Source organism: Perognathus longimembris, chromosome 5 (genome assembly GCF_023159225.1).
Source record: "Perognathus longimembris pacificus isolate PPM17 chromosome 5, ASM2315922v1, whole genome shotgun sequence".
Lineage (NCBI taxonomy): Eukaryota > Metazoa > Chordata > Mammalia > Rodentia > Heteromyidae > Perognathus > Perognathus longimembris.
The window spans coordinates 84997927-85016913 of record NC_063165.1 but is presented as its reverse complement, the minus strand read 5'-3'; the positions used below and the strand labels follow the sequence as shown (position 1 = coordinate 85016913).

Sequence of the window (18987 nt, the reverse complement as noted above, 5' to 3'; positions counted from 1 at the left end):
CACACACAAATAGACATCCCACGTCTGGCTCTGAGAGTCAGTATCTGGGCAAAGTGGGGGCCAGGGGCTGCTCCTCAGTCTGCCCCTGCCTGCCCTTTCATGACAGCACCAAGGGTAGAGTAGGGGCAGGGCCCGCGTCCCCGAAAACAAGTCCCTGTGCAAACTGGAGGTGCAGCTGGCTTCTGGATGGGGGTGCCAACGTCCCCCTTCCCAGAGTGCCCTCCTCCAGCTCCTGAGGGAGGGATTACTCTCTGCCTACCTGGGGGGGCCAGACCCCGGCCAGGGCTGGGCCCCGAGGAACCAGGCCTCCCCTGACCTGACCCTGCCAGGCCCTCCAGCACGGAAGCATGGCCACGTCTGAGGTCGGGGGGATTCCCCCCTGGAGAGCAGAAAGGCCTGGGCCCCAAGGCATGGGGGGGGCCATCGCCCCTTGGCTAATCCATCTTCAATATGAAGAGGTTTGGGGCACAGGTCCTGGGGAGGGGCACAGGCCCGGGCGAGGGCCCGGCTTGAGCCCTCTCCAGCTGGCACCTTCTGGGCCGCAGGCTAAGGCCAGGCGTCCAAAAGTTCCCAAGTGCAGCCGGCTGGCCGGAGTCCCTGCGAAGTCCCTGGGGCGCCCCCGGGCGGCGGCGGGCGTCAGACCTGCACGGGCACGTCTGGTTCATCTGCAGCCGCATGTCCTGGATGCTGCTCAGGATCTTCTTCTGGTGGCCTGCCAGGGTGACCCCGATCCGAGCAGGTCTCTGTAGGCGGCGCGAGGCACACGGTCAGGCTGGGGGTGTGCAGGTCCTGGGACCTGAACCCAAGGCCTAGGTGCTGTCCTTCAGCTTTTCCACTCAGGGCTGGCACCCTGCCACGGGCCACACCCACGCTCCAGTCTCTTTCTTTCATTTGACCCAACCTATCGCCTCCTGGGGAGCTGGGGATACAGGCCGGCACCCAGTCCCCCCACCTCCAAGGCGGAGACTCGGGCGCCGCCCAGAGCACCTGGCCGTCCCCGCTCACGAGTGGGACGCTTACTCTGCAGTCATCTGGGCCACCAGGTCAAAGGAGGCGAAGCCAGCGCTGAGGAAGCTCTCCTTGTAGCGCCCCATCTTGATGGCGTCCAGCCAGTCGCCCACGGTGGTGAAGGTGGTGTAGTCCGGGACCGTGCGGTCCAGGAGGGGCTGGGACAGGCTGTGGGCGCGAGGGGGCGGGCCGGTGAGTCCCACGCGGGCCTGTGGGGCGGGGCCGCCGGGGCGCGGGGGCGGGGCCGCGGGCCTGTGGGGCGGGGCCGCCGGGGCACAGGGGGCGGGGCCGCGGGCCTGTGGGGCGGGGGCCGCCGGGGCGCGGGCGCGGGGCCGAGGGCCTGTGGGGCGGGGCCGCCGGGGCACAGGGGGCGGGGCCGCGGGCCTGTGGGGCGGGGCCGCCGGGGAGCAGGGGCGGGGCCGCGGGCCTGTGGGGTGGGGCCGCGGGTCTGAGGGGCGGGGCCGCGGGCCTGTGGGGCGGGGCGCCGGAGCGCGGGGCGGGGCCGCCGGGGCACAGGGGGCGGGGCCGCGGGCCTGCGGGGCGGGGCGCGGGGGCCACTCACCCCGACTGGGCGCTGGCGATGACCTTGAGGCTGGCGGCGTTGCGGATGAGCTTGTCCAGGGTGTTGACGATCTGGGAGAACTGGGCCTGAGGTTGCGGTCGCGCACCCAGCAGTCCAGCATGAGCTGGTGCAGCGCCGTGGGGCAGTCCATGGGCGGCGGCAACCGGTAGTCCTGCTCCACGGCGTTGATGACCTGGGCCACGGGCGGGGCGGGCGGGGCGGGGGTGAGCGGCGCGCTCCGCGGCCCCAGCCGGCCCCCCACCCGCCCGGCGCGGCGCCCCACTCACGTCCTGGTTGCTCATGTCCCAGTAGGGGCGCTCTCCGTAGCTCATGACCTCCCACATGACGATCCCGTAGCTCCAGACGTCACTAGCAGAGGTGAACTTCCGGTAGGCTATGGCCTCCGGGGCCGTCCAGCGGATGGGGATCTTCCCGCCCTGGTGGGGGGGGCACACGCCCTTCACCCTAGGACTCAGGGCTGCCCCCCGGCCCGGAGCCCCGCCTGGCCGGCCCCACCCCCGGGCTCCCCGCCGGCGGCTTCCTGTACCAGGGAGCTGGTGTAGGTCGGATCCGAGGGGTCGTCCTCCAGGAAGCGGGAGAGGCCAAAGTCCGAGACCTTGCAAACCAGGTTGCTGTTGACCAGGATGTTCCGGGCGGCCAGGTCCCGGTGCACGTAGTTCATCTCCGACAGGTACTTCATGCCAGCTGCAATGCCCCTCAACATGCCCACCAGCTGGATGACCGTGAACTGGCCATCGTTGAGCTGCAACCAACACGAGGGCTCAGAGGGGCTCTCTGGCCAATGGCCGGCCGGCCTTCTCCAGTCCCGAGCCCTTCCTCCCTCCCTCACCTGTCCTCTGCTCACGCACACATGCTGAGTGTCGCCAGGAGCTACCCCTGCTACCTGATCGCCAGGAGGACCCAGTAGCTCTTAACCATCCCTTTTTTTGTTGTTGTTTTTGGTTCTAGTACTGAGGTTTATACTCCGGGTCTGGGTATTACGCCCCTTACCTTTTCCACTCAAGTCTAGCACTCTACCACTTGAGCCACAGCTCCCCTTTGGATTTTTTTTTTAGTGGTTAATTGGAATCAAAGGGTTTTCCTGCCCAGGCTGGTTTTGAACCCTTAGATATCAGCCTCTGGAGTAGGTAGGATTATAGGCGCAAGTCACGGGCACCTGGCTTTACCATTCCCATTTTATAACGGAGACAGCTGCGACTCGGAGAGGTCAGGGACCTTGCCTGTGGTCACACGGGAATTCAGGGTAGAGTGAGGGATGAGTTGGAGCTGCTTGGGTTCTGAAGGCCCAGCTGTTTCCCTATGCCACACCATTTCAGTTACTACTGGGGGACTTTGAATGGGGCGCTGGCCTGTAGGAGTGGATGGGTGGCCGGACCTGCTCTCTAGCGGGGAGGAGGAAGGGCCGATTCTTACCCGAAGGAAGGAGTCCAAGGCACAGTTCTCCATGAACTCCGTGAGAATCATAACTGGCCGACTTTTGGTGACCACGCCTTCTAACCGGATAATGTTGGGGTGGTCAAACTGCCCCATGATGGAGGCCTCACTCAGGAATTCCCGCCGCTGCCTCTCGGTGTAGCCCACTTTCAACGTCTTGATGCCACAAATACCTCCCGGCGGCCAGGCTGCTTTAGCCGACCCCGACACACTTCTCCAAACTCCCCTGCAGGGCACAGGGCACAGGGCACAGGGCAGGAGCTAATTCCAAGACCGCCCCAGTGTTCCACCCAACTCCACTGGTCCAGGCCACGGCGCCCGAGACTCACCAGCGCCAATCACCTCCTCGATCTTCACGCAGGACACGTCGATTTCCTTAGCAAACTCCCGCACAGCCTCGTTGGGGTCCTCGTAGGTAAAGGGGTCAATGTAAACTTTCATGCCAGGAGCAACTGTAGGGGGACAGATGGGCATGCGCAGGTGACCTACCTATGGACCAGGCGCGCCATGGCAGAGGCGGGGGCCCGGCGGGAAGTGCGCGCAGCCATCGTCCAGCTGAGCTGGCCCCATGTTCGGTGCCGAGTCCACCCCACACCCCCAGGTAAGAATGCCCAAGGAAGCCGGGCGCCGGGGGCCCACGCCTGCCATCCTAGCTTCTCAGGAGGCCTGAGGATCACAGTTCAAAGCCAGCCTGGGCAGGAAAGTCTGTGAGACTCTTATCTCCAACGAACCACCAGAAAACCCAAAATGGCGCTGTGGCTCAAAGCGGCAGAGCGCCAGCCTTGAGCTAAAAGCTCCAAGGACGGCGCCCAGGCCCAGTCCAAGCCCCGTAACTGGACCAAAAAGATTTCAATGCCTAGCAGCCACAAGAGGTATTCACCTGGGATTCCTCTCCCCACTCGTCGCTCACCACGTCCGGGGCTCCCAGCTACATGGCTCCCACATTCTTTCTCGCTGCCTGACCTCGGCCAGGCCTTCAGCACCCAGACTACCGCAATGTCTCACAGCTGGGCTCCGTGCCCCGGGACCTTTCCCACCGGCTACCCAGCCTTCCCCAAACAATGCAGCCATTGTGTTCCGCACAGCTTGAGAGCCTTCCCAGTTACCTGCAGCAGAGCCTGGTCCACCTCGGCCTGCCGTTCCAGCCCCTCCCAGGGCTGGCTGCCCTCTCGGGCTTGGCTCCCCTGCAGCTGCCAAGCTCGTCTTCTCACTGCCCCCACAGCCGGGCACGCTCCCCACCCGCCCGCCCTTCCACAGGCTGCTCTGGGCCAGGACCCGCTCCTCCCGCAGCCTCTCCACCAAGCCTCCCTCCTCCTGGGACGCCTCCCGCTCCTCCCGCAGCCTCTCCACCAAGCCTCCCTCCTCCCGGAACGCCTCCCGCCCTTCCCCACAGGAACACCCAGCTTCGCACGTCACTGTTCTCTAATTGTTTCGTGTGTGTGTGTGTGTGTGTGTGTGTGTGTGTGTGTGTGCGCGCGCGCGCATCGCTTTCCCACAGGACTAACGCCTGGGGGGGGGGGCAGGGGTCCCCTTGTATCCACTGGAGGGGTGAGTACTAGAGTGAAGGAGGGGCCAGGAACGGGCCAGCAGCAGGAGACACTCACTGTATTGCTGCAGCTTCTCGGTGTACTCCGCATCCGAGCTGTGCCGCTGCTTCCTGGGGGGAGGAGGGGAGGGCCTGAGACGAGCCCCCCAGGGGGCCCTGGAGGAGGGGGGGGAGGGGGGGAAGGGACACGGGGCGGTTCCCTGGTATGGCAGGTGGACGCCCCAGAGCGACAGGCAAGCTCCCCTGCCGCCAGGAGAGCAGCCACGGGCCCGGGAGTACCTGAGGCAGACGACAGCAATGACCACGACGGCCACCACGAAGACCAGGCCGGCTGTGGCGGAGCCCACGATGAGGGGGAGCTGCTCCTGGAGCTGCTGGGCCCCCGAGCCTGGAGACCAAGGAGGGGCTGATGAGCAGACAGACGGGCGGACGGAGAGGGGGCGCCAGGGGCGGGGCGGGGCGGGGCGCCGGGCTCCGCACCTCTCTCGCTGGTGGTCTGGAACTCGGCCGGGCGGCTGTACTGGCCGTAGCCGGCCACGGTGCGCGCGCGGACCTGGACCACGTAGCGGGCGTCGGGCCGCAGCCCGTCCAGCTGCACCGAGTTCTTCTGGCTGGTCACGGTGGAGGCGATGCCCTCGCTCTGCGGGGCCAGGGGAGGAAGGAGGCCTCCTCAGGCGGGCGCCAAGGCCAAGCCCAGACTCCCCCAGGGGCCCCTCCGTCCCCCCCCCCGCTCCCCAGCACCGACCCCCCCCCCCAGCTCGGCCGCCCTCGAGGCGCTGACCTTCTCGAAGTACTTCATCTCATAGTCCAAGATGACTCCGTTGGGCCGCTCCGGGGGCGCCCAGGACAGGGTGAGGCTGCTCCACGAGCTGCTGTGCAGGTGGAGGGTGGGCACTACGGACGGGGCTAGGGAAGAGCAGAGGGGCGCACCGTGGGCTCCGGGGGCCCCGGCGGCCTTTCCCGGAGACCCAGTCCCCGCGGGGCCCTCCCCGGGGGGCGGGCGGCCCCCCCTCACCAGCCTGGTTGGTGGTGATGTTCACGGCCGCGTAGCGGGGCGGCAGGGGGCTCTTGCCGGACACCCCGTTGACGGCCTGCACCTCGAAGGTGTAGCGCGTGTGGGCCAGCAGGTGGCTGACGTGGACGCGGCGCTCGGTCAGGCCCAGCTGCCGGGGCACGAACTCCACGTTGTCGTCGCAGCGGGCGCAGGCGGGGGGGCCGGGCCCCCCGCGGCACTTCTTGCAGATGACGTTGTAGAGGAGGTCCTCCCGGCCGCCCAGGTCCCGGGGCTCGCTCCACTCGAGGGTCAGCGAGGTCTCGTTCACGTTGGAGATCACTCCCCGGGGGGGCGACGGCACCGCTGCAGGAGCACAGAGGGCAGCGGCAGTGACCCCCCAGACGCCCAGGATGCCCCACCCCCGCTTCAGTGAGCTGGGTGATCTCCCTCCCTCTCTTCCCTCGGCAGACTCGGGGTCACCCTTCAGAGCCCCCAAAGCCCCTCGTGACCGGCGACCCCCTCCCATAACCCCATTCCCAAGCAGCGTCCAGCCCTATCGCCTTGACGGTCGCCGTCTGTGTTCAGTGTACGCTCCTCGAGCACAGGGATCCTGGACACCTGCCGTCCGTGAGGCCTCCTCCGTGGTCACACTCGGTGCAGCGGAGGAGCAGCTCGACACGGAAGGAGGCCCGACGGGTCCCGACCGGTTCCTAACGCCTCCCGAGGGGCGAGGAGGCGGAAGGCAAGAGCCACGTGCCACGGTACAGGAGGCTCGGGGGTCGTTTCTTCTTAGCTGTGCCCTCCTGAGCCTATCGCCTAAACCTCCCTGGACCTCGGTTTCCCCTTCTGGGAGAAGGGGTGCTGGGTGCCGACCGTCTAGGCCGGCCGGGCGCTCACTCACTGGTGCAGGGCTGTCCGCAGAGTCCGAGTCTGCGCGGTAGAAGTTATTGTGGCAGGTGCAGATGCTGGCAGCTGGCGAGGTAGTACGGCTGTTTGGGGGGCAGGGGCGGCAGGGCCCCTCTCCTTGCTTTGCCTTGTAGCTTCCAGGAGGACAGGCTGCAAGCGGAAGAGGACGGTGGGTGCCCGGGTCCTCTCTCTCGGCCTCCGTGGGAACCTGGCCCTTCCCCGGCCTAGGCCTCGGTCCTTCTGCCTCCCAGACTGGGGGGGCCACCGCGCTGGGATTGCCCAACTCCGGCTAGAGCTACACAAGGCCCTTTGGCCCCGCGGAACCCCCACGTCAGCGGATTCTTCTCCACCCCTGCCCCCCGCACCCCTACTACCCTGGGGCCTCTCGGGGATGAAGACGTCAGCCCCATCGCCTGGACGGCCTGGGCTTGTCGGGGCAGGGCAGAGAGAGGAGGAGGAGGGGGAGAGGATGGGGAGAGACCACCAGGCCGGGATGCGGGGGCCTGGGCCCCACCCGGGAGCCAGGCGCAGGGGTGGGGCTATGGAAGGGAGGAAAGCTGCCGGAAGGCTGGGGTCACCTGAAGGTCAGAGGCTCACAGCCTCCACTGGGAAGGAGGCTGGTCCCAAAGAGAGCTCCCGGCCACCCCCCACCCAAGCCTTCCCCCATCTCTCCTCGCTCGGCCCTTTGGACAGGGACTCTGCAGATTCCCCTCTCTGGAGCGGCGGGATCGCTGTCCTCAAATTGGAACACCGTGAGCGCGGAAAGGGGCCACGAGGGGTGATCACGTCAGGACAGCGAGCATCGTCCCAGACCGTCCCGCACAGACCGGAGCGCGGCTGGCCCGTTCAGAGAATGACTTCTGGAAGGGTCGCCTGGGTCCCGCCATGCCCGGGGCGGGAGCCGTGCCCTCCTCTGGGGCTTCACCTCCCCTCCAGAAGGCGATATTCCACCCCGGCGTTCCCAGCCCGTGGGGGAGGGGGCAGAGGCCAGGCCAGTCTGGTTGCCATGGGAACCAGCGAGCACTTCCTGCCGGGGACCTGCGGAGTGTTCGCCCCTCTTCAGGCTGTCAGGCTCATCACCCCCACCCCCTGGCTCCACTTGGGAAGAGGAAGTCTGTGCAGGTTCCCTGGAGAAGCAGCGAGGACCCCGATCCTGGGCCCCCCGATCCGGTTGGTCGGCCCAGGCCCTCCCACCCACGGCCGGGAGCGCCGTCCCTGGCCGCCAGCCCCAGGGAGGAAGACAGAGCCCCTGCGCCCCGTCCTGGGTGCTACATACACCCTGGACAGGGGTCAGAGCCAGCCTCTCCATTCCCTGCTAGGAGGCCGTGAGGCCTCGGGTGCAGAGCGCGCCCCTGGCACGAGTACCAGGGTAAGAAGGCAACTAGGCTCTCCCTTCCAAGGCCACAGTGAGAGAGCCTGGGTCCGAGGAACTTTAGAGTCTCACCTCTTCATGAATGAAGGACCGGAGACCACGGCCCTCCCTGCATCGGGGCACTGGGTCACCAGGGCAACCACTCACAAGGCACCGGCAGAGTCCTAACAGCACCCCACACCTCACTACAACCCCAGGAAGAAATCTCTTAGTGCCCTTTTTTTTACCAGTCCTGGGGCTTGAACTCAGGGCCTGAGCACTGTCCCTGGCTTCTTCCCGCTCAAGGCTAGCACTCTACCGCGTGAGCCACAGCGCCACTTCCAGCTTTTTCTGTGTATGTGGTGCTGAGGCATCGAACCCAGGGCTTCGTGCATGCTAGGCGAGCGCTCTACCAGGAAGCCACATTCCCAGCGCCTTATTGCCCCATTTTGCATAAGAAGACCAAGGTCTAAGGGCTAAGTCACTTGCCCACGGCCACGTAAGTTGTGACACCGTCGACTCCAGACTGAGCCTTGAGGGACTCGGGCAGCAACTGTACATTGCCTCTCAAGGAGCGGGTCAGCCCCTGAGGCAACAGGCCGGCCACGAGGCTCCCCGGCCGCGCGCTGGGGTCCAGCGAGCACTTCCGGGAGGAGGTACATACTGGGCACAGGACAAAGCGGTCGTCCCTGCCGCCCTCCGGTCTTTGCCTAGGGTCCTCTGTGCCTGCACGTTAGCGATTCTCCCATCTCTCTTCACGGACTGCTGCTCCCCTCCCTCCACCCCCTCTCTCTCTGCGCTGGGGATCCAGTGCCCATCCAGAGCCGTGCGCCCAGCCCCCGTTGTCGTTATTCCCCGCCCGCCCCCCGACTCTCACTCCTCCCCCCCCTCCTCCCCTCCCGCCCTGGCCCCAAGCCCCCACTCACGGCGGCACTGGGACTCCCCGGCGGCCGGCTCGTGGCCCCGCGGCGCAGGTGCAGGCGCCCACGGGCACCATCCACTCCCCGTCGCCGTTGCAGTAGAGCTTGAGCGGCACCGACACCTCCACGGCGTTGGCGACGCAGGTGCCGGGGGCGATGACGAGCGAGGTGGGCTCGGCCCCCGTGAGGGTCTCGGGGAAGAGCGCGAAGCCCGCGGTGGTGGGCGCGCACTTCTTGTAGAAGGCGCGCACGGAGATGAGGGACACGCAGGCTCCTTGGTCCTGGAAGGCCAGGTAGAAGCCGGCCTTGGAGAGCGGCCCGAAGCTCCGCACCTTGGTGTTGACCCGGCCGGCGTCCAGCCGCGAGAAGCTCTCGTCCGGTGCGATGGTGTCCACCTTCACGTAGGGGTTCTCCATCCAGAAGGGCGAGGAGGCCGAGGCCACGTCGCCGTCCGCTTCGTAGTAGAAGAGGTTGAAGGTCTCCTTGCAGGAGCCGGGGATGTTGGGGATGCTGCTGCAGTCGCGCACGGTGAACTTGAGCTCCACGTACGCCCGCTGCACGTCCTGCCGCCAGATGAACCCCGTGCGCAGCCAGTTGTTCTGGCTCGACTCGCGCACGTTACACACCTGATACGTGCGGATGGGGTTCATGGCCTCGTCGTAGCCACTCACCTCTTCCCACTGCGCGGGAAGCAAGCGGAAGAGGCGGTGAGTGCCGGCCCGGGCCCCGGGGCGTCCCGCGCCCCCCTCTCCGCCCCACCGACTCCACGCGGGCACGTGGGCAAGGGGAGGAGCTGAACGCACGGAGCGCCGGGTTCGAATCCCAGCCTCCCGGGCGACCCTGCGCGTCAGTCAACCTCCCCTGTGTGCCTCAGTTCCCTCCACCGCAATCTACACATAACCAAGCTCTGCAAGGAGTAAGTACTAAGCGAGTAAGCCCTTCAAATATCAGGAAAGGATGCTTTTTCTGGGCCTGGAAATCGTGAGGCGGCATTGAGCCCCCTCTCTTTGGGCAGCCCCCTCATTTTGCATCTGTGCCCTTTGCGCTGAGCCTTCCCTGAAGAACAGGAGTCGCTGAGAAGCAGTGAGAAGCAGTGGCATCTTCTTATCAGCTTCCAGGAAACAGCCTAAAATTCAGGCGATCGCCCGCGAAGCAACTTGTTCCTATTCTGTTCCAGTGGTAAAGCAATAACAACTTTCCTGGAACTCCTCCAAGGACAAAGACTGAGCTCACGGTCAACTAGCCATACCAGTACGACGATTCCAACTCTACATACCTTTCTCACACCCTGCCCCCCCCCCCCCCCGACTCTCCCTATTTAACCTGAAGCCATGTCTGCACCTCTGAAGATGTACTGGAGTGCTCCCTTCGTTATTACATGGCTTCCATGGAAGTCTTTCCCATGGCGCTCAATTTAGTATATGGGAGCAAGTGGCTCAACCTAACACGGGACTCCTGGACTTTGCACTTGGGGTCTAAAAACCCAGTTTCAGGAACAGAGTTAGGACCTTCATAATTACCGCATGCGCATTAGCTATAATGTTTTATCTTTTAGGATTCAGTTTCCTCATTTGTAAAATGGAGCTGACTGGAATTAAACGGACAATATAAATATGGTTTGTGGCCTTGTAACCATGCCTGACAGAGAGAGAGAGAGAGAGACAGACAGAGAGAGTCAGAGAGAAAGGGAGAGAGAGAAAGACTTGCCCAAATCACGGTTGGCCTAGTGACTGAGGGCCTGTGGTATGGCCCAAGAGTCCAGGGCTCAGCCCAGCCCTGATGTCATCCTGGGAAGTGACCATTTCAGAGATATCAGGACTACGGGAGCTTAATGGACAAGAAGTGGTGGCTCAGAAAAGCCAAGTGCCTTGTTCAGGGCCACACAGAGAGTTGGGGCTCTCTTGGGAACTTCGGAGGAAGGGGAATAGCAGAGATGGACCTGGAAGGGCTGCCGGGGGGGGAAGAGGGAGTCAGACGGAGAGCAGGGAGGAGAGCTGGGGGGGGGGGGGAGACCCAGTACCTGCAGAAGGTCAGGAAATGAGGTGTGGGTGACAGGTCACCAGGCCGCCCCTCTCCAGGCCCAGGAAAGAGAGTATGGACGCTAAAAGTGGGGAGGGGAGTGAACTAACAGAAACTAGCACCTACCCCACTTTCAGGATGAGCCGTCCATGCCAACTCAGACGTCACCCATTTTGTATCCATGAGGGTCTCTGGGGAACAAGGAAGAAAAGATCAGGAGCTAATCATCTCAGAATGCAGAGGAAGAAGTTGTCCTGGTCCCCACCGGGCACCAAACCTCCAAGTCCCCCAAAGAGTCGAGGTCTCCTTTAGGAAACCCCGCTGTCCTCCCCAGAAAGGTCAGTCAGTGGGGGGGGGGGCAGGCTGGGGGTGGGCGTCTGCGGCTGACCCCGGCCTGGGTTAATGAGGCCGGAGCGGGGCGGTTCACACACGTACAGGTTCTGCTAATGTCCACACAAAGGGGCCAGCAGGGCCTTTATCCTGGAACAAAGGGCTGTGTGCTTCAGCCCCCGGCGGCCCGGCCGCCCCGACTCCAATCCCAGCACAAAGGCCCGCGGAGGGCTAGGGCCACTCCCGCCCCGCCTCCCGCTCGCTCGGCTACCTGGGGGCGGGCAGGGGGAGCGGGAATGTGTTCCGAGGCCCAGCACCAAAGCCTCCAGCAGTCCTTGGCGAAGGGCTGGAGATAAAGACTACGTTTTCCTGATAAAGCTGTTAGGTCTACGAGGTGAGAGCGCACAGGGGGTTGAGGGGCTCAAATTCAGGCCCAGCTGACTGTGGTTTCAAAATCCTGCCCTCTGACCATTTGCCCCTCTGTAAAGAACAACAGGAAAATCGGATGGGTTCCAACCAAGCTGTTACCCCTTCCAGGAAGCCTTCCCTGAGTAGCCCCTGCAGGGCAAGATGTGCCCAGGCCAGGCTTGGGCTCGGTGGCAGTGCCTAGACTGGGTTCTGAGCTGCAGCTTCTGGCTCGCTAGGAACCTGGGAAGTTCTGCTCTCCAGGGGACACAGGCCTAAGTAGCCGGGGCAGGGTGGGAAGGGCTGCTAACTTCCCCTGCAGCTTGGGCGTCTGGGCAGCCAATAGCTCAGCCCTCAAATGGGGCTGAAATGAGCAGAGCAGAACCAGGCGATCTGGAGCCCTCGACATCCAAGGGACGCAAGCAGACACAAAGCCACGGGGAGAGCGGACAGAGCCGCGGTGCCCTCAGACCCCCACCTGGGGACAGCCCGGACTGCAGCCCCCCCCCGGAGATAGCCCCCCCCATGTGACAGTAGCTGCTGGTCCCCCCGGTGCAGGCTGCAGGATGAACTAGCCCAGCCTCCTCCCCGGGGCCTGGCAGGCCCCTCGGGCTGACACAGACAGACAGACAGACAGACAGACAGACACAGACGTTTGGCAGGGGGTCCTGCGGGGCGGCCGCAGCCGGGGCCTGGTGCCGGCCGAGGGAAGCGCGGAGCGCGCGGGCGGGGAGCGGACTACAAAAGCCGGCGCGCCGACGGGGAGACCCGGCCGCCGAGAGGGAGGCGGCCCAGCGGCCCCTTCCCCGGACGGTCCCCGGGCCCTCCCCCCAGCCAGCCAGCCCGCCGGTCCGCCGGCCCGCCCGCCCGAGCGGCCGGGCTCCCTCGGCCGCCTCGCCGCCTCCCTCCTCCCGCTCCCTCACTTCCTCCCGCTCGGCCGGTGCCAACCCCATCTGGAACTGTTTAAACCCAAATATTCAGCCCCCTCCCCCTCCAGCCAGATTCCTCCACAGTTGAAAACAAGCCCTGCGCTGGCTCGGGGAGGGGGGAGGGGGAGGGGGAGGAGGGAGGGGCCGGCGGGGGGGGGCGGGCGCAGCGAGGCTCTTCATTTCTGTTTAATTTCTGGGGAGCAGGGGAGGGAGGGGGAGCGCGGGGATCGGCCCCCGGCCATCGCACCGCCTTGGCCATCGCTCAATCTCGGCACATTTTTCCCATTAATGAGGAGAGGACTTGGATTTCGAGTCCTGTGTGCCTGAGGAAGGGCTCCGGTCACACCGCGGGGGGGGGGGGAGGGGGAGGGGGGAGGGGAGGGGGCCGATCGCACCCGCGGGGCGTCCGGGCGTCTGGGGGTGTCCCGGAGCACACGTGTCCGTGGCATTTTCCCTTCTCTGTGTGTGGTTGTGTGCGTGTGTGTGTGCCTACGTGCTAAGGACAAAAGAGGAACCGGTGAGCGACCTCCAAACTCCCAGCTGCCAACGGCACCCCACTCCTCCGCTCGACTTGCCCCGCCCCGGCTCACAGGGCCCCCCGGAGTCACCGAGGAAGCCGGCTCAAGGCCCGGGGGCTTTCTGGGATTGGGTTTTGAGGCTCAGGAGCCAAGCGACACGCTGTCAAGTCTCCACAGGGCCATTGGGGGGCGGCCACGCGGCGGTGGCGTGACCCTCTCCGGGGCACCCCGTTCCCAGGGGCTGGGCTCCAGGGCGACAACACGCAGAGCCACAGCCCCCCGCAAACACGCCCAGGCTGCCTTTCCCAGACCCACAGGCGCCCAGGGCGCACACGGATTCGTCTCCCTCGGACGCTCGTGTTCCGCGGCGGTTCTCGCCCTCACCTTCCCGGGGCCCGGCAGCCACCCTCCTGGCACGCCCACCCGCAAACACCACCGCCAGCCACGGGGCTCACAGGCCAGGTGGAGAGTGCAAGCACAACTTGGTGATCCGCCCTTACAGCAGCCACACGCATAACGGATAGGACACAGCCCTCCTGAAGGAACACGCAGGCGTGCTATCCGTGTGCACCCAGATGTTGTGCAAAACCTCAGGGGTGCATCCTCCCATGCACAGCACACACACACACTCACTCACACACTCTGCAAGCGTGTTCCTTCTCTGAGGGGTCTGCAAGTGGGGCCAGGAGGATTTGGGAGAGGGTGTCTGCCCCCTTTCTCCTGACCCCAATTTGGGGGCGCCTGTCACTCAGGCAGAGCAAGGCAGAGGTGCCGGGCGGCCTGGGCCAGGCGCACCGGGCAGGCACGCGCCCCGGCCCTGGCTTCGGTCGTCCCGGCTCCGGGAGGAGCTGTCAGTCAGGTCACGAGGGAGGCGAGGGGCGGGGCGGGGGTATGGAGAGGATTTTAGGAGTGGTTGGGTGCGGCCTCCCCAGGGGCAGCCCCTGCCCAAGCGGCGAGCTAGTTCCCAGCAGGCGCCATGGGGCTCAGTGTAGGGCTCCTGAGCCTTTGGGGAAGGGGTAGCCCCAGGAGCTCTGGGTAGTACTGCGCCACAGACAAGTTGGGAGCCCGGCATGGGGAGAACCTGCCTCCTGCCCCCCCCCCCCCCGAGTCCCCCCGTGAAAGGCTAGACCCATACAGTTTTGTGGAACTTCAGACTCCACTGTGCCTCCAAGTCACCCAGAGCCCACTCAGGAAATCAAAACACGAACAGAGAGAGAGAGAGAGAGCAAGCCTGCAACCTAAACTCCAGACCAGGAACTATGACAGAAGGAAAGACCTGGGCCAGCAGGACGGAAGGACAGGGGGACACAGCCTGGGACGTGTATGTTGTGAAGGAGTCGAGCCCCTCAGGGCCACCTCCCCCCACCCCTCTCCTGGCCTCCAGGCCACATGTCTGGGACAGTGCGGGGGGGGGGGGGGTGCATCTCTGAACAGAGAACACATTTTGTTTTTCGTTCCTCCCCTCAGATCATGGGGCATTCTAATTAAATAAACCTGAGAAGGAGAAGAGGGAAGAAGCACCAGGCAGGGAGCTCAAATAGAATGCCCGGGTGCTCGGCAGTGCCCCCTCCCTAAGCAGTCCTGCCAGCTGAGACAGAGACCACAGACAGACAGACAGACAGACAGACCGCCCTCCAGTCTTCCCTTGGGCTGTGGCTCCATTAGATCTGGCCAGGAGCTGAGAGCAGAAAGTCATGGGAGATCTGACCCCAGGGTAACCCTTGGGGGGGGGGCAGGGGCTGCCCAGCCCCATCAGGTACCCAGCTGTCTTGTCTCCCCCCACCCCAACCACCACCACCCACCCCAGCTACCCAATCCCGACAAACCAGTTTGACTCAGCACAACAGGCAGGGCTACAATTTTCAAACTATGCAGGCCTGGTGATTCAGCCTCTTCTGCTGTTTAATTAGTAGAAGGCCGGTGGCGCTGGCGGTGCCCACGACAGCCTTGGCTGTAGCTTCGCAGTTGCTGAGACCAAAGCAGTAGTGGCGCTGGCAGCGACAGTGACAAACTGGTTCCCCCAAATACCTGTCACTGTCCTTCCTGGCAGTTCTGAAGCTCCAGCTCAGGACAAATAGGAATGAGAAGATGGGGGGAGGGGGAGAGGAAGAAGGGGAGAGGATCCAGAGGCAAGTGAACAAGCCACACACATCCTAGACCCCTGTCCTCTCAAGATGCCCCCATTCTGGGGGTCATTCCTCTGAGGAGATGGACACCCACACTGCCCCCCCACCCCCCGTGTCCGGTTCCATGGCAGAGACTCCTGAGCTGGCACTGCTCTGCAGGTGAGGGATGGGCCTGCTGATGGCTTCTGACCATCTGCTAATCCATTCTCCTTTCCCAGCCTGAGACCCTTCCTTGGGTGTAAGGGGGGATCAGGCCCCATTCTTGACCGGTTCACCCCAGAGGACTCTTACTTCCCCATCCGTTCATGGTCCTGAAGGGGAGAGGCTTGGAGGAACCATAGAACATTACTCAAAAGGAGAGTGAGTGGTAAGGTAGCTTCTTTCCTTGTCTGGGGGTACATCCCAGGCCAGTGGGGGGCAGGGGGAGGCTGGGCAGTGAGAGGGCAAAAAAGAGGTGATTTTTTTTTTCAGCTAGGTAGGATAAACACAATCCTTGGCTCCACTCACATGGAAAGTGAGGATATGGTTAGAAGTAGAGACTTGGTGAACCCCAAGTGTGGGAGGAAAGTAAGAAGCACCAGGTGCCAAACAGCATCTAACTAGTGGGCACACGAGAAGCACCAGGTGCCAAACAGCATCTAACTAGTGGGCACACGAAGAGCGGCAGGCCCGGCTTAGGAAACCTGGGCCTCCATGCAATCGGTTACCCAAGCTGCAGAGAGCCCAGAGGACAAGGCAGACAGAATCTTGATCAAGCCCAATGGAAGGATGGATGCTGACCGTGTTGGGGCGGGGGGGGGGGGGCAGCTGAAGAGCTCTTCAGTGCTAAGGGACTCAGGCAGCCTTGTCCTCTAGACATAGCATCCAGGATCTACAAGTCCACCCATCCCATACTTCAAGTCCCAGAAGGCCTAGGGAGTGAGCTCTCCCATCCCTTCCTTCCTCGGGGCTGGCTGCAGGGAGCCAGGCCCCCACCCCCTCCCGACCAACTTCTTTCCCATCATTCCTTCCTCCACCACCACCACCCTCACCCGGTCCCCAAGCAGGCTAAGAGCAGCTTCACTTCCCAGGCCCCCCAAGGAGCAGACCCCAGAGTAAGGGAAACAACCCCAGTTAATCCTTGAATAACAATGACTGTGTGCTAAACCCTTTACACACAGTCACCCAACCGTTCCCACAGCACTGAGGTTGGTACCTTCCCTATCTCACGGGAGGAAGAAACTGGGTGGGTAGGTGTAAGGCCTAGGCTGGGATCTGCATCTCTTTTCTCACACTGCAAAACACACGACCACACAGGGTCTACGGCTGCAAAAGTGAAGGCATCGGCGAAAACCACACTTTGTAGGCTCTGTTTCTTCCTTGGGGGCACCTTGTCTGGGTCTGTACTTCTGTATGAGAACTTTCTGGGCTCCTACAGGGCTGAGGGAAGAAGAGGGGGTGGGAGCAAAACAGTCCTGACACCCCCTCAGTGGACTGCTCCAGCCAATCTAGAACTGTCTCTATCATCACCAGTTTCCGGGCCTCGGAAGGCCCGGATACCCGTTGGGGGCTAGGGCCTGCCTCAAGGGGTCTAGGAGACTGTTTAGAAAGAAAAGGGAAAAGAAAGGAAAAGGAGGAGGGAGGGAGCCAGGGAGAGACACAGAGCAAGCCTCCTGGGACCCAAACCACACCCCCACTCCGCCCTCCACACAGGTACCCACCCCACCCCACCACAAGGGCTTGTGGGACCTGACACACACAGGTGACACACAGCCCCGTGCAAGTGTGTATCTGAGTACCGGTGTGTCAGTGTCGCCTCTCCTGGACCGAGACAGACACAGACCTGAGAACTGGCTCCCTGGCTCACACCCTAAAGGCAATCAACAACAAAGCCCCACACGGGGTTCTCACGCTGCCGATCCTATCACACGCGTGTGGGTGAGCGTGTGCAAGTGTGGGCGCGACCTCGGTGTGCCTGTCTGGATTTACATGAGTCCACCCGTGTGAACTGACCTGTCAGCACTGTGGGCTCAAAGAGAGAACGGGGAGGGGAATCACAGGAGCCTTCCACCACCCCCCCCCCCCCGACACCAGAGGGAAATGTAAAGGCGCTGTGAGCAGACAGACGCCCTCCCTCCCGCCCTCCCTCCCTCCCTCCCTCCCGGCCGAGCTGGAAGGTGCTTCCCTGCCAACCCTGAAGTTCACCGGTGGTGAACACAGGCACGAACCAAGTTATTAAGTAGGATCGGTCTCTCTGTTCCCGCACGTAGAGCGCGCCCGCCTCCGTCGGAGATGCCAAGCCCCGCACTGCCCGGAGTCCACTTCCCTCCGAAATCCCGCGCGGCCCCCCTCCCACGCCACGGGGGGGGGTCCGCCCCCCACTGGCTGACTCCACTTTTCCCTTTTTAGCACGGGGTGCGCGTGTGCGTGTGCGCGCCGCCCGGGTCTCCAGCAGGCCGGCGTCCCGTGGCCCGGGTGCGGGTCCCCACGCGCGCGGGGCCGGCGCTCCGTGCAGGCGCCATCGCCCTCGGAGGGGAGGGGGGGGCGGCCGGCCCGCGGCGGCGGCAGCCGGGGCAGGTTCCGCGGAAGCCCGCTCCCGGGCGTCCCACCCGCGAGCCCGCGCGGCGGGGTGTACCGGGGCCCGCGTCCCGCGGCTCCGGGGGTCCGGGGGTCCGAGCGCCCGCCCGCCGCGGCCCGGACCCGGCGGGGCGCACGCACCGCACCGCACCGCTCGCCCCGACGGGCTCCGAACCGGCGCCGCCCCCCAGGCCCCCCCCCCCCGCGCCCCGAGCGCCCCGCCGGCGACCCCGGCCCCCCCACCCCCCGACGCCGCTCACCTTCCAGCGCCCGGCAGCCGGCGGGCAGCAGCAGCGGCAGCAGCAGCAGCGGGGGGAGCAGCGGCCGGAGCCCCGGCGGCGGCGGAGGCGGCGGCGGCGGCGGCGGCGGGCGGGCGCGGGCCATGGCCGGGGGTCGGAGGGCTCCGGGAGCCGGGCCGCGCCGCGCCGCGCCCACGGGGCTACGGGCCCCCGGGAGGGGCGGCCCTCGGCCGGCTCGCGGGCCGGCTCGCGCGCGGGGCCTGGAGTCCGGGCGGCGAGGGGGCGGGCGGCTCCGGCACCGAGGCGGCGCCCGCAGCCCCGCGATCCCCCGATGCGGGCCGGGCCGGGCGGTCCCGCGGAATCCGGACGGACCGGTCCCGGAGGGCGCGGGGGGCCGGGGGGACCCCGGGCGGCCGGGATCCCGGGTGCGCGGCGACCCGGCAAGCCCGCCGCCCGCCGACCTCGGATCCCGGGCTCCGCGAGCGCTCGCCGTCCGGGCTCCGAGGCGGGGTCCGGCCGCGCGGCTCACGTTCTCACTTGTGCGGGCGCCGGCGCTAGCGCGGCCGCTCTGGGCCGGCGGGGCGGGGCCTCCCGCCGGCCCGTCAACGCCCCGGCCCCGCCCCCCGCCCCCCGCCGCCCACTCACGGCCCGCTCGGCCCGCTGGTTCGGTTTCGAGGGCCTCCAGCCTCCTCCGGTTGGCCGAGCCTCCCTCGGGCCCGCCCCCGCGGGGCGGGGCCGCGGGGGGGCGGGGCCGACGAAAAGATGAATTAGATTGGGCGGGGCGGAACTGTCCGTCACGGGCGAAGCCCGCCCCCTGTCGTCCGCCGGTGATCCGCGGCCGGCGCGTGTCGGAGGAGGTGACAGCCACGTAGAGCGAGCCGGGGGCGCCCCCCTGTGGCCCGCGGGCGCCCGGAGACGCCCCCGGGCGGCTGCCCCTCCTCCCTAGCAAGTCTCTGGGCTCCGTGGAGGTGGGGAGGCAGGTTGGAGGGGCCGAGGGAGTGGGCGGGGAAGGTGCTTTTCAATTAACTCATTCATTGAGTGTTGCATTTAGCTATTCATTCATGAAACCCGCCAGTGGGCGCATCCCGCCTTGCCCCGGGCTGCTCTCTGCTGGCACTGTGAG

The 18987-nt window shown here is 65.3% G+C and overlaps 1 protein-coding gene across 1 annotated transcript; it reads right to left on the bottom strand.

Annotated features, from left to right (window-relative positions):
* Window positions 1-548: 548 nt before the first annotated feature.
* Window positions 549-18236, bottom strand: Ephb3 (EPH receptor B3). The gene is given in 20 exon segments (XM_048347270.1): window positions 549-743; window positions 1021-1176; window positions 1571-1652; window positions 1655-1763; window positions 1858-2007; window positions 2118-2333; window positions 3005-3189; window positions 3192-3251; window positions 3355-3477; window positions 4630-4682; window positions 4851-4959; window positions 5052-5211; window positions 5353-5477; window positions 5587-5928; window positions 6467-6484; window positions 6487-6621; window positions 8749-8785; window positions 8787-9422; window positions 10888-10952; window positions 17886-18236. Coding segments are annotated over 20 exon segments (2937 nt in total). The 5' UTR covers window positions 18010-18236; the 3' UTR covers window positions 549-691.
* Window positions 18237-18987: the final 751 nt, after the last annotated feature.